General features: G+C 41.8%; 1 protein-coding gene across 1 annotated transcript; it reads right to left on the bottom strand.

Annotated features, from left to right (window-relative positions):
- Positions 1-6: 6 nt before the first annotated feature.
- LOC126768616 (uncharacterized) lies at positions 7-15,838 on the bottom strand. Its single transcript, XM_050486809.1, has 20 exons — positions 15,651-15,838; positions 15,413-15,576; positions 14,932-15,107; positions 12,329-12,497; positions 12,028-12,213; positions 11,481-11,689; positions 11,259-11,387; positions 10,969-11,062; positions 10,821-10,904; positions 10,152-10,750; positions 9,693-10,039; positions 9,395-9,549; positions 9,127-9,327; positions 8,779-9,051; positions 8,415-8,645; positions 8,006-8,244; positions 7,823-7,868; positions 6,660-6,736; positions 6,451-6,511; positions 7-6,342 (listed from the first exon to the last, which is right to left on the bottom strand). Exons 1-20 carry the CDS (start codon positions 15,706-15,708, stop codon positions 6,220-6,222), a joined length of 3,621 nt encoding a protein of 1,206 aa, XP_050342766.1. The 5' UTR covers positions 15,709-15,838; the 3' UTR covers positions 7-6,219.
- Between the last annotated feature and the right edge of the window lie 2,770 nt (positions 15,839-18,608).

The raw sequence follows: 18,608 nt of genomic DNA on the forward strand, positions 1-18,608 counted from the left end.
AATGTATTTATCAAATCAATTTATTAAGTAAATAATTGAACAGTTTGATATTAACGTTCTAAATATGTCGCTGTATCATTACCTTATACAAAATCCATTACACGCTAAACACTTGGAACATTCGTTTACTTTTACACTCCGTTTATAAAAATATAAACCCCAAGCCATGTCTTTATAAAAATTTAGCCTCACCGTTAGTTATGTACGAACATGTTTAATTATAGCTAACTATTTGACAATGCCTATCACAGACCGGAATAGCTCCCCTTACTTCATGTCAGACAATCAATACAAAATATTATTGAATTTAGTTCCGACTAAAAAAAAAAATAGCTTTCATTATTATTCGTTCGCGGCAACCATTCTACAATTTATTACGCTTGACCGCGCAATGCCAATGTAAGAAATAACTCATCAGATTAACTTCTCTGACATATCCCCTCTCCCCACTACTGTATGACATACTATGTTGCCATAACAAAAATAGGCTTAAATTTTCATAAAGATTGGCAATACTATATATATATACCCTCATATAATATATTGAATTTTATAACAGTAGTAATATATTTATTCATCTTGAACGATGTTTATAATCCGTAATTTTAATAAACGATCAGAATTAATAAAATTAATATTTTTGCAAATAAGTTGGCTTTACTAAAGCCCTCTCACACTGGGTTTGTTCCGACATCAGACAGTAACGTCGGACGTTTGTTCCGACACGTCACAATAACTTCGGAAGTCACGTCTCGCGTATAGCCACGTTTATTTTACATATGAATACATAGGTCGTCTACAAACACTATCAGTGACGGTAAATATGAACAGTTTCTAAAATAGCATTATATCAATCGGAAATATATAAAATTACAATAATATGATAGTATATATAGACTATATAATTTATTTTCTAGCTACGATAAAGCTGAGTATCACCGACAAACACTTCACCTATCTACGTTTAATAGGCCTCTTATTAGCTGACTTAACACTACATGCAAGGATAGGATATAAACAGTCATTAATAACACTTATTTCGTTGACTGTACTTAGGAGCAATATTTTCACGGTGTTTTATTAACGAATTTTAAATCCTCCCGTCACACTCGTAAACATTCAAAAGGAATCACTTTTAAAAAAAATAGCAATATAATCATTATAAATGTACTTAGTGCAAAAGTGTTTGATAAAACATTGCTTTTCAAATATAAAAATACTAATATATGTAATTATACGGTCGAAACACTTTTGCGCTAAAGAACATATCATACAAAAAAAAGCATTATTAAATATCGCTTAAATTAAAAAGAAATTAGGCTTATCTAGATTAAAAACAAAATATTATTGAAACTTTAGTTAAAATTAACATTTGAAACATTTAAAGGAATTTCAATAGAAAAGCGATTAAATATAATATTCACATACATTTCATAATTTCTATAATATAATAAATTTTCAAACTATAAAATAGAACACGAATCATCTCAAATATGTGTTTACATATCCGCTTGCTCACTTGGACGCGTTTGCAAAAATCATCGTGTACTTATTTCGCTGGCGACAGGCACTTCCATTACGACTGGACTTCATTTATCTGTATTTACAAGTTTATATAAATTTAAATCCTACAAAATTACCCATACGTACATTTTACTATATAACATTATAAATCATTAAAAGCGCATTATCCAATTCGGGAATTCTTCGATTCGAAACTAACTATTTTTAAGTTTTTTTTTTCTTTTATTTTAATTAAAAACGTAACACAACAATAATATTTATTTACTTTTTTTTTTTGAAAATATTACACTGGCAAATGACGATGACGTCACCTGGTGTTGACGTCACCACCGCCCATAAACATTGGCACTGTAAGTTCAAACCGAAACACAACTCTAAGGACTGATTTTAGTTTTAAATTATATGATGAGTGGATTGTACATGCTTAGCACAAAGTCCAACCATTTAATATAAACTTGTCGATCTTATTTTGTTATAAAACTCCACAAGTCCTGCAAGTTTCCTAACATTTTTGTTTCCCAACATTCGAGCCGTTCACAAGTAATATATGAATTTACATCTGCTATATATTATTCGATTTAAATAGTAATTTCCTTACTATTAACCCGCCCCAAGACTGATACGCATATACGCATGTGATAGTTTCCTAGTCGCGTGTCCGCGCAGCGAGCGCGCCCGAGTGTCGCGTCGCATTAATCTCCCGGGAGCAAGCGGCTATTAATAAACACCTTATAGTACATTAAAGACTTTCAATAAAGCCATTTATTTCTATCGAAATACACGTAGTATACATACGTATCGTTTTATTGAAGAACCGTCCGTCCGTCCATCTATCAATCGATAATAGTAACTTTTATTCCAAATATACAAAATTCGTGTATATTTTTAAAACTTAGCTACCATTAGCAAGCACCATAGTACTCCAATATTTGCACACATGCAAATTACATTTCATTTTGTTTCTTTTACAGTTACAATATTTTCGTATACTTTCTTCATTACACAATATTCGATTCGTATATTATACAGAGATTTAGAAATACGGTCGTTTTACTTAAGAATAAATAAATAAAACATATTTTAAAAATTCGATTAAGATTTTGTTTTGTATAAAGCAACAAAATGTATAGCCATAAAATTGAGCACAATTATAAGACGTATAATTTAGATAAATCGTAAATTTCTAATCGATATTAACTTGAAACTCCCTCGTAACGACATCGCACTAACACCGCCAATAAAGCCCGCGTCCACTGCGCGCCCGTCGCGATAGATTTGACATTCGGTTTCAAGATCAAATATTTCAATACCATTTTCAAATTAGACATTAGATTGTATCTACATTTCCCTAAGATTGAATTAATAAACACTAAATAATGAGTGCATAATTAATAACAACTTTCGAGCCAATCAATTTACGCCACCAAAATATAACTATAGTGTAATCATTTAATGAATTTGATTTAACATCTATTTAACGGTACAATTTATTATTTGTAAATAAACTCCTCTATATCTTTGTACGACACCGGACGTACGCTTTTGCTGGGACCAATGTCCAGTCGTATATATGTACTACACGATAATTAAAATAAAGAAAAACACTATCTTTCAATTACTGATAAATCGGCTTGGAGACGTTTTTGCGTTCGTAGTAGTGAAAAAAATAATAATACACACACTGACAAAATTCAGATTACACCGGTTTGTACTAGCTACCATGCGCCTCGAGATCTCGCACAAGTAGCGTTAGAGGTGTCATGTAATTTTGTTTAATATTCTTATCTTATTTGGGGGAAAATGAAAATCTACGTCGCAAAAAATGTCACAATAAATATGAATGCCGTAATATCATGACATTAGCTGGGGAAAACGTAATGCCATGATTGTGGAGAATGGAGAAATAAATATCACGGTGTGGCCAATCCAACGATCGCACAGTACAGTACAGTACAGTAACAGCCTGTAAATGTCCCACTGCTGGGCTAAGGCCTCCTCTCCCTTTTTTGAGGAGAAGGTTTGGAGCTTATTCCACCACGCTGCACTAGTGCGGGTTGGTAGAATACACATGTGGCAGAATTTCGATGAAATTAGACACATGCAGGTTTCCTCACGATGTTTTCCTTCACCGAAAAGCACGAGATGAATTATAAACAGAAATTAAGCATATGTAAATTCAGAGGTGCTCGCCCGGGTTTGAACCCACGATCATCGACTAAGATTCACGCGTTCTTACCAACGATCGCACGACATATATATAATACAATATCAGAACGAATTATCATTAACATAGATTATGAAAGCGAGCGTGAGGGCCATGCAATATTTGGAGTTGAAGAAATTCGTGATTAAAAATTACGTTCAATATATTTTATTAAGAAACTCCCAATAAATATAAAATATATATACAAAAATTATTGATTTATTTACTAATCTACTGACGGTGCAATATTACAAACGCAATAACATCTTCAAGCTGATTTGGCTGACAGTACACTAGAAAAATCATACGACTCTTTCAAATTATTTATAAAATTACTTTGAAACATCAAACGCGAATAATGATTATTTATTTGTAAAATGAATCGACGTCATCAACAAAACATAACTTGTCTCATAATATATAGATAACCACGATAAAAGAATCATAAAAATCACTCGTATAACTTTGAGAAGCGCATATAGAACATCAAATTTATTATAACGTTCAAAACGCCAGTCATTGTATCGCCATCTCTCTCTGACATATATGTCTGCTGTATCACGGTCAACGGATGCCGTCTCTCTCGACAAGTCTTGCCGTATGACCGGTGTGCTTCAAATACTCAACGTATTTCAAAGTAATTTATGTCATGAATATGTATATTGTTTCTACATAATTTTATCAAAATAGTAATTGGAATAATTTATTTAGTTCGTAAAGAACTTGAGCATTTATTAATAAAATCAGGATTGCTTTCAATAATTAAATATTGTTTTAAAGATTAATTATTTAGATGCAAAATATATAAGACAACATTTTTTACTGGCAAGTACGATGATTGCTCAAACGATTGATTGTCAACAAATAATATACAAAAATTAAATTATTGCGTAAAATGTACTTTATATAAAATTTCCCCGATTAATTCTCATCATATTCGTTCGTAATAACTCTTTAAACACCAATAAAGACGTTCGACTTTACTCAGTAGTATAATTGATACGTTTGAGTCAATTACTTGTAAATTTTATTACTTATTGTTTAGATATTATATATTGAGACTGATATCGCTTCAAATATACAAACTATTTAAAAACAGATATTCTTAAATACCTTATAGTATACTTATATTTGTATAATAGCAAATATTACTTTGGCACAATAACTTTTTTTTGCTCATTAGAAATTTCCAAAAAAAATTTTTTTCTAATTTTTTTTTTAATTTATTTATGAACGAGTAAAAGGTTACTTGTTTCAAAAACGCCGTCAGATATATAACAACCTTCAAATCAGACTTTTAGTATGAAAACCACTCATTGCTGCGGTAACACTACAACTTGAAAATTGTTGCTGACGACCTCCTATTCATCCAATATAAAAATTACATAAAAAGTACCCACAATAGATACATGTGCGTTTGTGCGTTTCAATTACTTTCTTCATTAGTCTTTATTAGAAATCATAAAAATCGAAACAAAATTTATCAAACACAAATCAAATAGAATATCTACAAATACGAATGTCTCCTAAATCATCAATGGTGGTGAAACGAGAGATCGAATTCCAAAGCCGTTCGGTGTAGAAGTACCTTTTGTAGATAAATAATTTTGTGAATAACTCGGAATTCGATAACTAGTGAAAAATATAATATAACTACGTATAGAAATTAGTAGGAATAAAGAAATTTAAAAAATAAATTTAAGATATAATCATACGAATAACAAATAATACAAAGTTGCCTGGTAGTCTGGAAGAGATCGCTAGGCAGCGATAAGGTCGCAAAGTTGTACGCTAAATAGGTCGTATCCATGTGCTATGTATTTTTAATCTGTGTCGTGTACAATACAATAAAGTGTAATCTATCTATGTATCTATCTACGTAGTTTCACTTTTAAATTACTGTCACAAAGGTTAGGCGAGGAAAGTGCCTTCAGCTCCCGGACTATAACCGACATTCTACAGATTCACACGTCCAAGTGCTGCCCTCTGATTAAGTGTACTCATCTCTATAATTCTGGTTGTTATTAAACTGACGTAAGATATGATACTGTGAATATTTTTTTATAAGTATTTTTACATTGTTCTAATGAATCTGATACATTCTAATATTTAATATATAGGGGCTGCCCTGACGGCAGCAGGAGGGAGACGGCGGGGCATGGGAGGTCGGGAGGGACTTGTATTATTTGTTACTCCTAGAACATAATACATTCGATCGAATTAATTAATTATTAATAAAATAGTATATACAGTCTACCCTAAAGTACTCGGGACCGGAAGAGACTCGCCCGGGAGACATCCGCGAGCTCGGTGTTCGGAGTAGGTCACCGCCGCCATTCAGTTACCAGGGTACCAGGACTCAGGAGGTACCGGGACGCATAAAGGGCGAGGAGGCTCTCTCGTCGGCGAGCTGCCCCGCTCGGTGGCCCCGTACTCACGCGAGCTCCCCCCCTCGCCTAGAGCAGCGCGAGCGGCGCGGCGGGGGCGGGGCGTCAGTCGCGCGCGGGCGCGGGGGGCGGGGCCGCGTCGCGCGGGGGGCGGGACAGCGAGTACGTCTCCGGCTGGAACGTGGGCGGGCACTGCAGGTGCGGGTACTGCTCGGAGCGATTGCTCTCCTGGAACACATTGGGACCGTTTATTAAACAATGACGGTCGGGCAGGGTTACCGGAGTGCTAGCCAGTGCGATCAAGGCCGAGGGTCGCCGCAGCGAGCGAGGCGTCACCTGTCGCTGCAGGTCGCGGCGCGCGCCGAACATGAGCCGCAGGCGCGACACGCCGCCCGCGCTGCGGACACACACGCGCGGGGTGAGGCACGGCTCGCCAGGGGTATCTGTCGACTAGCCCGAACAGGTCCACAGATATCCCCGACGGGTTGTACGTATTGAAATCGTTATCGTTTACTTTTATATTAAGAATTGCAAAGATTACTAACCTCTCATTCGTGGCCGGCGTCGGCGGCGTCTGCGGGGACTTCGGGGACTGCGGGGACTGCGGGGACTCGGCCTGTGTCTGTAACACGTAAGCGCACGTCTAAATAGAAGAAATGAATATAGTGTACGCAAACCTTCATATGAACACGATATGATATGAATGAAATCTAATTCCTGGGTAGTCCATACAATTAGAAAAATGCTATCTAACCAAATATCTGACATACTGGAATGTCATATAGCCGGCATAGTTTTTAGAGCCAGACAAGACTTGTCTAAAATAAAAGAAATAAAGCCGGTGTGCCAAGGACGTCTCTTAGGTCCGATCCTTTCCTTTTTATACACTTATAGATATTCTAGAATTAAAAAAAAACAACCTTGTAACCTTGCTGATGACACTGTCATAATAGCTGCAGGTGAAAACCACGACGAAGCCAGGACAGAAAGTTCAATCATCAATGTGCTTGAGTGAACTAAGAAATGGTGTATCAAACGTAATGAATCGAAATCGATCCACGTCGATTTCACTAATAAAAGAAGCATTGTGATGTTGTAGACAATGCTGTGCAAAAATATGCCGAAGCTCATGAAAAGAGTCTTCATCATCACGTGAGTGTCGATCTATCTATCTCCTGTCCAGCTCGTCAGCACCACAGAGAGAGTGCGTATACTGAAGAGGACTAAAACTTTTGAGGTAGTGTTCAGTATCAGTTAGAGATTTTTTTTATAGAATAGGAAGGCGGACGAGCATATGGACCACCTTATGGTAAGTGGTCACCAACTCGCCCTTATACATTGGCATTGTAAGAAATGTCAACCATCGCTTACATATCCAATGCGCCGCCAACCTTGGGAACTAAGATTTTATGTCCCTTGTGCCTGTAAGTACACTGGCTCACTCACCCTTCAAACCGGAACACAACAATACCAAGTACTGCTGTTTTGCGGTAGAATATCTAGATGAATGGTAGTGTCAGTCCACTATTTGGAAAATTACACGAAGAAGTGACTTCCTCTTAAAATACACTAAAATAGTGCCGATGAACACATTCTCATAGATAATTTTATTAGGAATCGAATTTAATACAAGATTTCTTATTAGTTTGTTAATCAAGACCAAAAAACCACTGGGGACGAACAACAAGTAGCCGTGCGGGCGACTCACCGCCGCGCCGCCCGCCCGCCGCGCCGCCCGCGCCGCCGCGCCCGCCCTGCGGACAGCACCGGTAACTTCAGCTAGGCTCTTGCGCACATATTTAAACTTTCAACAGTTATTTTACACGGCATTGTTTGCAGTACAACCGGTGCGACTCGGTTACGGTAACGACGAGTACCGGGTGTCACTCACCCGTCGTGGCGCGCCAGCTCGCCGTAGATGACGTCGGGCACGATGCGGTCGAGGCGGCGCTGCAGCTCGCGCGCGCCCCCCGCGCCGCCCGCGCCGCCCGCGCCCCCCGCGCCCCCCGCGCCGCCCGCCCGCTCGCAGTGCGCCTGTCGCCGCTCCTCCTCCTGCTTCTTCAGCATGAACTCCTCCAGCGTCACGAAGCCGACGAAGTTGTCCGGCTTGTGCACCTTCGGCTTCGGGACCTGCGGGCGACCGTCCTCCGCTTACGATATAGGTTTACGTGATATTTCGAGTAGGATTTTGTTCAGATCGTAGGAGTTGTGAAAAGTTAGTAGCTAGAAAAGTAAGAAATTGAGTCGACACGCGAGGCTACCGGAGACGATACATATTTTCTATCCGTCGAGAGCCTCACCTGTATGGTGGGCTTGGTGACGAAATCGCTCTTCTCGAAGTCGAGCAAGTTCGGGTTGGAGGCGTGTATGTAGTTGATGGGCTTGGGCAGCTTGTAGGGCGCGAGGGGCGCGGGGGGTGCGGGGCGCGCGGGGGCGGCGGCGCGCGCGGCGGGCGGCGGCGACGCGTCGGGCGCCGCGCGCCGGTAGCTGCGGTAGTGCTCCGTGGGCACGGGCACGCCCGACTGCTTGCCCTGCAGCACGAGAGCCTTCAGTAATTGTATAATAAACTAGAGTCGATATTATTTTTTAGACAATTTTACGTTTCAGCTTTTATTAGAAAATTTAGTTTATGCAGTACGAGTGAGCAAAGCAATAAAATTATACCTTCACAGTTTTAGAATCTTCCTTGGGTCTAGCTCTCGAGAAGAATCTCAGGTACTTCCTGTCGAGGCTGGTGGCGGCCGCCTGGCTCACGTTCTCCTGCGACTCGCTCCGACCGGCCCGATGCGTCAACTTTTTCAGGGAACCGAATTTCGACTTTTCCTTCTCCCTCTCCTTTTCCCTCTCCCTCTCTCTCTCGTTTCTTCTCTCGGAAGTTTCCGTGTCCGACTCCGTCTCCGAGTAATCGGTCTCCGAGAATTGCTTCGACAGCTCCATCTGGAAACGTTTAAAAATAAAATAGGTCCTGAATATTCGAACCGCCGGCGGCGGGCGGCGACTACGAGCGCGTACCGCGGACGACAGCAGCGACGGCAGCAGCGTGGCACGGTGGATGAGCTGGATCCAGGCCAGCATGGCCTCGCGCGAGTCGCACGCGAAGTAGAAGGCGACGCCCGTGTGGTACACCTTGAAGGCGTGCGCGCGGGACTTCACCTCGCCCGCCGCGCACACCGTGAAGCCCTCCAGGTAGATCATGCAGTCGGCGCGCGAGCACTGCAACACGAGCGGCGTCAGGGGGCGTCAAGGGCGGAGCGGGCGGGGCGGCGGGGCGGCGCCGTACCTCGGGCGAGCGATAAGCGTAGAGCAGGTTGTGCGCCAGCAGCAGGTGTCGCGCGGCCCAGCGCGGCTGCGGGCCGGCGCGCGCGCGCACCCGCTGCCACACGCGCCCCGCCGCGCCGCGCGCCGACAGCGAGCGCGCCGACACGCTGCGCCGCTCTGCGGGCACACATCGCGGGTATTTGACAATTTTATACGAGTACGAATGATATGTTATAAAGATGTAATATCGTTTAGTTTCTTTTCCACTACATGGTCCCCATCGTCCGGCGTCGAGATGAGCGCGGAGACGGGACACTCACTGGCCAGGATGGAGTTCTTCTTCTTGAGGCTGCGCGACTTGGAGGAGGGGAACATCCCGCGCACGCCGGCGTGCGGCGCGGCGGGCTCGCTGGCGGCGCCCAGCACGATGTCGTCGCGCCGCGCGTCGCCCGCGCCGTTGAGCGCCGGCATGGCGCGCCGCTCCGCCACCACGAGCTGGATGTCGCGCTTGCTGATGGGCCGCAGCGACTGCAGCGAGCCGTCGCGCGGGGGGGGCGCGGGCTGCGGGCGCGGGGGGGCCGCCCGCTGCGCGTAGGGCGGGCGCGGGGGAGGCTCGGGGGGAAACTCGGCCGGCCTGTAGCGTTCGGTTATTCGCGGCTTGGGGTATCTGAAACGAATTTTTTTTGAATATACAAATATACAAAACAAATTATTTTTGGTTTTAAAATACAATACAATATATATATATATATATTTTTTCTTTTTATTCAAAAATTTACTTGACGGGAATCGGTATTTGATCGTCGCTACTCGTATCGTCCGCCGAAACTTTCGCCGAGGCGCGCATCTCCTCGTCCTCGCTCCTTCGAAACTCCCTCGACACCGCCCTCTCGCTCACTTCGACTCTGTCGCCGAGCACAACGTTCACGGTCTCGACGATTTCCAACTTGGCGTCCTCGTCGATGGGCCTAATATCTTCGTCGGTGAACACGTCCGACCTCTCGTCGTCGACGTTAGCTCGTCGATTTCTTTGCTGAATCGCCTCCTCGATCTGCGAGCTCGACTTCTTAAAGTCGAGAATCTGTCCTGCCTTCTCTAGACGAGGCAGCGTCGGCCCGTCCGCAGTGGGCGTAGTCGGAGACTCCGGAATGGTCTGCGCCGCCAGCGAGCCGAGCTCCGACGATGGCTCGAAGTCGTACGCCGGGGTGGAGTGACTCTTGTCGAGTTTCCCTCGACCGGCGGCAGCGGGAGGAGCGGGCGACGGGGCGAGGAGAGGAGCGACGAGCGGAGCCGGGAGCGGAGCGGGCAGCGGCCGCGGGACGCCCAGGCAGGTTCGCGGCCGAGGCGACAGCTGGAGGCCCGTGCTACACGATACCGCCTGAAATTATACATCGAAATTTACTAAGGGTATTGATCGCCTCTTAATTTCACCGGTGACGTCGAATTACCTTGTCCCGTCTGTAGAGGGTGGAGTCGTCCGGCTCGGGGCTGCCGCCGTGCGCCCAGCGCTGCTGCTGCAGCTCCCTCCAGAACTGCAAGAGTGTGTCGCATTAGAGCGGTGCGCGCGTGGGGCGAGTGCGCGCGTGTGACACTCACCCGCTCGAGCGCGGGCGGCGGGCGCGGCGGCTGCTCGGCGCCGCACACGGAGTGTCGCCGCGCGCGCTGCGCCACCGGCTTGGGCGGGTACAGTCTGCGGACACATATCATTATTTATTTGAGGCGCATTTTTAAATTGTTTTGTTTTGTTATGTATATGTTTTTTTTATATTTAGGCTGGCGCTCGACAGCTCCTCGTAGCGCGGCGATCCACCGAGTCCAGAGCGACGAGCTGGTACCCGGCAGAGCCATAAGTGGCAGTACGTCATGCCGACGCGGGGGGCGCGGACCTGCTGGCGTCGGGGTGCGTGGGCGAGGCGGGCGGCGACAGCTCGCTGTCGGACGACGAGGGCGAGCGCGGCGCGGGCGCGGGCGGGGGGGGCGGCGCGCGCTCGGCGCGGGGGAAGTCCAGCTCGTACCTGCGGCGGCGGGGTTATGGTTACGCTTCTGCGATCGAGACAAACGACACATTGTATCGAATATACAAAATATAAACAAGAAATTCTAAAAACCTGTGCAGTCGGAGATGCGCGTGCAGGGGCGGCAGACGCGGCCTCGCGCGGGGTCGCGGCGCGCGCAGCGGGGGGGTGGGCAGCGCGGGGAGGGCGCGGGCCCCGCGGCGCCGCAGTCGCAGCTGCAGGTCGAGCCCGCTGCGCGCCGTCTGCGAGCACAGGCGCTCCACCGCCTCGCCGCTCCACCCAATCACGCACTTGCCGCCCACCTGCAGCACGGCACCACTAGAGCGCATCGGTCGCCTATTACATCATCGCCTTCCACCGACCGATGATCATTCAGATTAAAGCCATATTAGTCAGTCTAACTTTATAAAGATATCCTACTAGAGACCTCATGCTAGTTACCTGACATTACTTATCACATACACCATCAAATGTCTCGTCTTAATCTATCAACCACACACACACACACACCACAACTTGCTAAAGGTTTCGATTCACTGAAGCAGTTTAAGCCTCGTATTAGATCCGAATCGGAACCGGAGATGATCAAAAGACAAGTGATCATGGGACCATGCACCCGCCGTCGTCGACCAGCACGTACCTGCACGATCTCGTCGGCCTCGTGCACGAGCCCCGAGGCGTGCGCGGGCGAGGCGAAGCGGATGTGCGCGAGCTGGTGGTGTCCGCAGAAGGACGGCACCACCTCGAAGCCCAGCGCGCGCTCGCCCTGGCGCAGCGACACGGCGCCCAGCCACGCCGGCTGCAGGATGGTGGGGTCCGACACGTCCTGCGCACGGGGCCGGCTGTTACTGTTAGGACTGGCCCGGAAAAGGCTCGTCGTGCAAACGTATTATCCTCAGTGCATGCAATCGCCAGTCTATCAATCGGCAATCTGCAATCACCTGAATGATATAATCCGCGACGGCGGCGACAGCCGCGGCCGCCGCGGCCACCGCTCGGGCGGGTTGCTCTGCGAACCTGTCTCTCTGGGCACAGGTGGCTGCTTCTAAGGATAGCTTCAATAGAGCTGCCTTGCGTTCTGCGAGTGGTGACCCGGAGCCTAGCGGCCACCTGGAATAATTAAGACACATTATTAAAGTAAATTTCAATTGTTTACCGAGGCAGGATAAATAGGTCATATTGGTGCCCCTTAGCCAATAACATTTAAATCATCATTTTACATAAATAAAATTTAAAGCTACCGCTGGTTCGGAATGTAGATTAATTAAGCCGTACTCGACACACTATATCAGTCAACATATTACAAAAAACAACAATAACAAATGTACCAAAATAATAATATAAATGTTTAATAAAAACAATTATAAATACAATCATACCGTTTAAAAATATGTGATAAAAAGTCTTTCTTACATTTTGGTCCTGTTATGGTTTTGATTTAATGTTAATGACATGTACTTAATACTAAAAAAACAAAATGTTTTATATTTACAATGCCAAATGAAAAAAATAATTGCTTGATATTGTAAATGAACAATATTGATCTTAAAACTGTTAACTCCACCAGATTCTTGGGAGTAAACTTAGACTAAAAGCTCCAGTGGAGCCCCCATTTTTCATCTCTAGCAGGAAGGATCAGCTCCACAGTTTATGCTATAAGGAAGGTTAGGCAATTGAAAGAGTGGCTTACTCACCCTTCAAACCAGAACATAACAATACCAAGTACTGCTGTGTTGCCGTAGAATATCTGATGAGTGGGTAGTAACCCAGACAAGCTTGCACAAAGCCCTACCACCAGTACAAAACCCTACCACCAATACTTCCACAGTATTATGTCTTACGGCATCCTTCTTTGGAGTAAAGTGGCTAACATTGAAGGGATTTTCATTCTTCAAAAAAGGCCCATATGGACTATTTATAAAATAGGAGCTAGAACTTCCCTCAGAGAAGTATTTAGGAATCTTGGTATTATGTCAGTTGCATCACAGTATATTTATGCAAATATTTTATATATATGTAACAATATTAATCATTACACAACGAAAAGTGACATACATCAATTTAATACTAGAAATTATAATAAAATAATCATCCTAAGCTTTCGTCTTAATAAAGTTAGTCAATCGTTTTCAGAGCTGGGAATATGTATTTTTAATAAAACTCTGCAGTCTACACTCGAGTTGCCACAAAGCAGGCTTTAATTAGTTATAAAAAATAATCTTATTAGTAAAGCCTATTACTCTGTTACTGAATATATGATGGCAAAAATGAGTGGATTGAATGATTGCTAGATCTTGTGCAGGAACTGAGTATATGTAATTGAAACAAATTTGTATTATTGTAAAAAAAAACTGAGTTTCTAATAGATTAATTTAAGTAGATTCCACATTTAAGTAGATTCTTTAATTATTTAAGTAGATTCCACATTCCAAACCAGTGGTAGCGCTTAACGATTCATAAGTACTTGTAAAAGACATGCCAAAGACGCATCACTGACATGCTAATGTTAATATAATGAACTGGAAATGTGGAAATTAATGAGGATAATAATGATTGAAATGTATTTAAATACTAACAGTATATACAAATAATATAAAAGTATTTTATCTATTATTTATTTAAATAGAAGCCGAGATGGCCCTGTGGTAAGAACGCGTGAATCTTAACCGATGATCGTGGGTTCAAACCCGGGCAAGCACCACTGAATTTTCATGTGCTTAATTTGTGATTATAATTCATCTCGTGCTTTACGGTGAAGGAAAACATCGTGAGGAAACCTGCATGTGTCTAATTTCACTGAAATTCTGCCACATGTGAATTCTACCAACCCGCATTGGAGCAGCGTGGTGGAATAAGCTCCAAACCTTCTCCTCAAAAAGAGGAGAGGAGGCTTTTAGCCCAGCAGTGGGACATTCACAGGCTGTTACGGTACGGTTATTTAAATAAAGCTGTAGTAAATATTTAGTACCGAGTTTGCACCATAAGAATGCTGTGTATTTTGATGAATAAAAAGCTATATAACAAAAAGGGATAGAATTATTACTTGGAGTGCTAATAGATGTCGAAATTGGGCATTTTCACTTCTATCAGCAGTCCCTACAACTGCCAGTTTTTTTTATGCAACATTTAATAATCTGGTAACTCTCTCTATCAGTTGAATTCCCTAAAAATATTATTCCACATCTTAAGCTTGTTGTCACATATGGATTGTACTCTATTATAACCATTGCCAAATCAACAGCTTTTGAAATCATAATAAATAATAATACAAATAAAATATATGTTTAAAGACTTTCTTTTATTAAATAGGTTGAAGGATGGGCAATGCTGTAAGAAGTATTAACCATTCCTAACCTCATCATAGAATAGATGAATATCAGGCCCTAGAATATCTGATGAGTGGATACCCAGATAACCTACCTGGACAGGATTTTATGATATTATATCTGGGCACTAAACCTGAATCACATAAAAAAAATATTATGTGTATATGCAAATAGTTTCTGTCCGGCAACCTTTTTAAGAATTAGGATAGCAAAGTTACCTGTCCAACCAACAAACAAGAGGCTTAACAGCATGCACAGTCCTTGCAACATCAGCTAAAGAGTGAGTCTCTAGGCGGGCCTCAACATGATGCCGCAATGCTCGAGCTAGAGAGCCTGCTGCAGATGACACTCGCAGGGCTAACTGCTGCACACATTCTCTTGATATCTCATAGTGCTGAAAGTATATTAAGTTTTTATTAAATACAAATATTTCCAGCTGTTTATTTAACTAAACTATAAATATATTTATTACTTCATTCATGAATATAAATCTAAAGAAAGCATGATTGAAAGCAATACAAATGTGTTATATTTGTATTGCTTTCAATCATAGCTAATGTAAAGAATGAAGTAATTTATTGGTGTTTATATAATAACAACACAAAAACTAATAAATATTAACTGGCCCTTGTGATCATTCAATTGAGTTATGGGATCAAGAGACACGTATATATGTAATTATAGAATGTAAATACATACAAAGTTTCGTAAATGTTCTACTGCTTCTAACATCAATTCTTGGTGGCCTATTATGTGAATACCGAGATATTCTAAGTCATCACATCGAAGAGTAAGCAATTTCTCGCCATTTAATCCTTTCTTGTGTAGCTCTGGAACATACTGCGCCACTTTGGGCCCCAGTCCTGCAACAAAACACCGCCTGTGACTCACCCTCCAAAAGCATAGTTCTCGCAAGTCGCAACACCCCACTACAAACCTGACATCCACTCTGCGACTTGGTCCGGGGACCATTCAGCAATATTTAAAGTTCCCATGGCGTTATCTCAAACATGCATATATAGTGTTACTTTTAATAAACATTTTTTAATTTATTAATGTGCAAAATATTTATCAGCCAGCCGACCAATGTTTATTGTCAAGTCTTTACTGCAAACAAAATGTCAAATCGTAATGTCAAAGATCTAATCTGCTACGGACAAAATTTCCGTAAATATTTTGAGAAAATTTTCGTCTGTAGTTTTTGGCATTTTATAAAATACAAAAATTTTTTTTTTGCTTTAGATAGGAATTAAAAAATTTATTCGTTGTTATAATTCAGCATGTTAGCCATATAGCATAGTTAGGATAATTTATAAAATCACATTACTCTGTGTCTAACTAGATGTCGCTATGCGTCACATTTAACACTCAATAATTTAAGAGGTATTTTATTTTACAAGTATAAACATGTATTTGTATTTTTAACATTTTTGAATACTTTTTTTATTCCACATTTAAATGAAATTGGAAAATATTTGTAAGTATACCTAAACCAAACAATAAGGAGAGGATGGTGTCGTGGAACACTTTCGCGTTTTTTCGTACTAGTTTTCACCCGCAGCTTCGGCAACCGGCAAGTGTCCTATGTTCTTTTCTGTATCCCTGGCAACGTGTTTGCAAATTAGCGTGACGATCGGTTGGGTAATTAAAGTATGAAAGCGTAACAAACAAAACAACAAAAAACTCATCTTTGCATTTATAATATTAGTAAAGATACTACCTATTAAATAACAAAACAATGAAATAAATTAACGCCGTTTCAGAATAATAAAAGTAAAATATAAAACCGTATTTTGTTTTTAATTTATGAAAATAAACATTTTATTATTTATTCATAAATTCAGACACACGCTGCTAATCACACAAACTCATGTAGGTAGGTACTTAGGTACCTACTATAGCAAGTGTCGTGACGATCGATGTCTTACTACAGTTATCTCTCCTTGCTCTCATTCGCCAAGTGTCTGGAGTGTAACGTGGGTTATGGAACTTTGTTTTTACACATATATATTTTTGCAAAGGTACCTTACATAATATGAAATAAGTGTTTTATTTTAGAGTGATGGTTCATTACATACGAAGCCAATGTCTATGGCGGTGGTGACTATTTACCATCGGCTGGTCCATTTGCCCGCCCGCCTACCTATATAAGAAAGGAACAAAAACATTAAAAATAAACAAAGCTGTCCTCCAATTTACATATAGGTAATATTAGAGAAATCTACTTTCGAAATTCCTTAAATTGTTCTTTCGAAGTTAAAGGTAAACTCATCATTACTATACATTCATATCTACGTGTTTGGAGTTCTTCCTTTAGACGTAAGGAGTAGATGGATACTATACTTATACGGTACCTACGTACCTAACATTGGTCGGTTCGGGGGTGCGGGGTCGACATACCTAGTTTGTGGATAAATTGCTATAAAACCTATTTTCACCCTTTTTCCTATCTAAGTATTATACTACCATCTTATGTTATGAAAATTATAATTCATGTGCCTACTTAATACTTAGGTAGGTAAATGATTTTCTTATTATAGTATTGGGTTTATATTTATACAAGTAGGTAGGTATATTTTATTGGCATGTAACATATTGTATTTATTTATTTCACTCTTGCCAAATGTATATGAGACGATATCGATTTAGGTTTACAGATATAATCGTTTCTGTCACGCGAAACATAATTTTCACTTCGTTTATATACCTACCTATATATACTTAAGTTTGGTAACATTATAAAGGCACTTACGTGCTCTTTTATGAAGTGATTAAGGTAGCTTTGAGTTTATCACTGTTAATCTTTGATATATTTTAACATAGGAATCACAAATATTTATATTTACGTGGGTAGATAGACGGTCAAATCGACAATTATCGCGCCTTTACAGCTATTTGCGTTAAATATATCTCGAACGAGATTTGATGGTGACAAATAACCGCATACCGCACAAACAGATAATCTATTCGTCGAGCTACATTTAGATAAATGCTGAAGAATTCGTGTTACATGTAGCTGAGCCAGTAACGTCCCACGCGGACATCCATTCAGGAAACGCGTACTGCCTAGCCTCCTCCATAAAACTCACATTTAATCGTCACTACCGCGGGATCGGCACCTCCGTTATCGAAACACATTCTAGAAGGGTGTGCGTCCTCTGCCGCCCGCTCTCGACCCGAGGCAGCTTGAACCTTATCAGATGTTATCTCTCATATTTATTGGAGCATCAAAGAGCGGTCCAACTCGCCGGTGTAGCGCGGTAGCGCTCTTAAGCCCGACAATTTAATACCTCTCATAAAAGCGGCCACTAACCGACGGTCCCCGACGATAATTTCTCTTATTGTCTCGATAAATTAGCTTAATTAGGGCGTAAAAAAAGTCGGACGAGGAATCTAGTGCGTCCTCGTGGGTGGGCCGGTGACGCGTACGGCGGGTAGATGATATTATGTCTAATTAGTATTGGACCCTCACGTGCTTCTGTAACAGCTGCGTTGAGCGCTGTATCGTTTAACTAAATACTTATAATATAATTAACTCGGATAAATCATCATCACAACCATCACTACGCAATATAACTTAAGTAGTAAATATACCTACCTAGTATAGGCACTTAAATTATTTGAACATGCTATTTATTTTCTTTGATATAAAATGAATAACTACGATGGAAAAAAACAGAAGTTGATTCCATTTTTTCCTTCGTTGGTATTCATTTTTATATCAATGGGAATAAACGTTTGATAGATATAAAAACTATAGAACATTGCACTTGACGAAGGTCCGACTTTACCTGACGTTTGTAATAAAGGCCCCCAAAACTTTAAATTAGCGATGGTATCTTGTATTTATCTACGTAGAGGGGAGTTGTAAATTAAACTTCGATGTCTCGATGAT

This window comes from Nymphalis io, chromosome 5 (assembly GCF_905147045.1).
Source record: "Nymphalis io chromosome 5, ilAglIoxx1.1, whole genome shotgun sequence".
Taxonomy (NCBI): domain Eukaryota; kingdom Metazoa; phylum Arthropoda; class Insecta; order Lepidoptera; family Nymphalidae; genus Nymphalis; species Nymphalis io.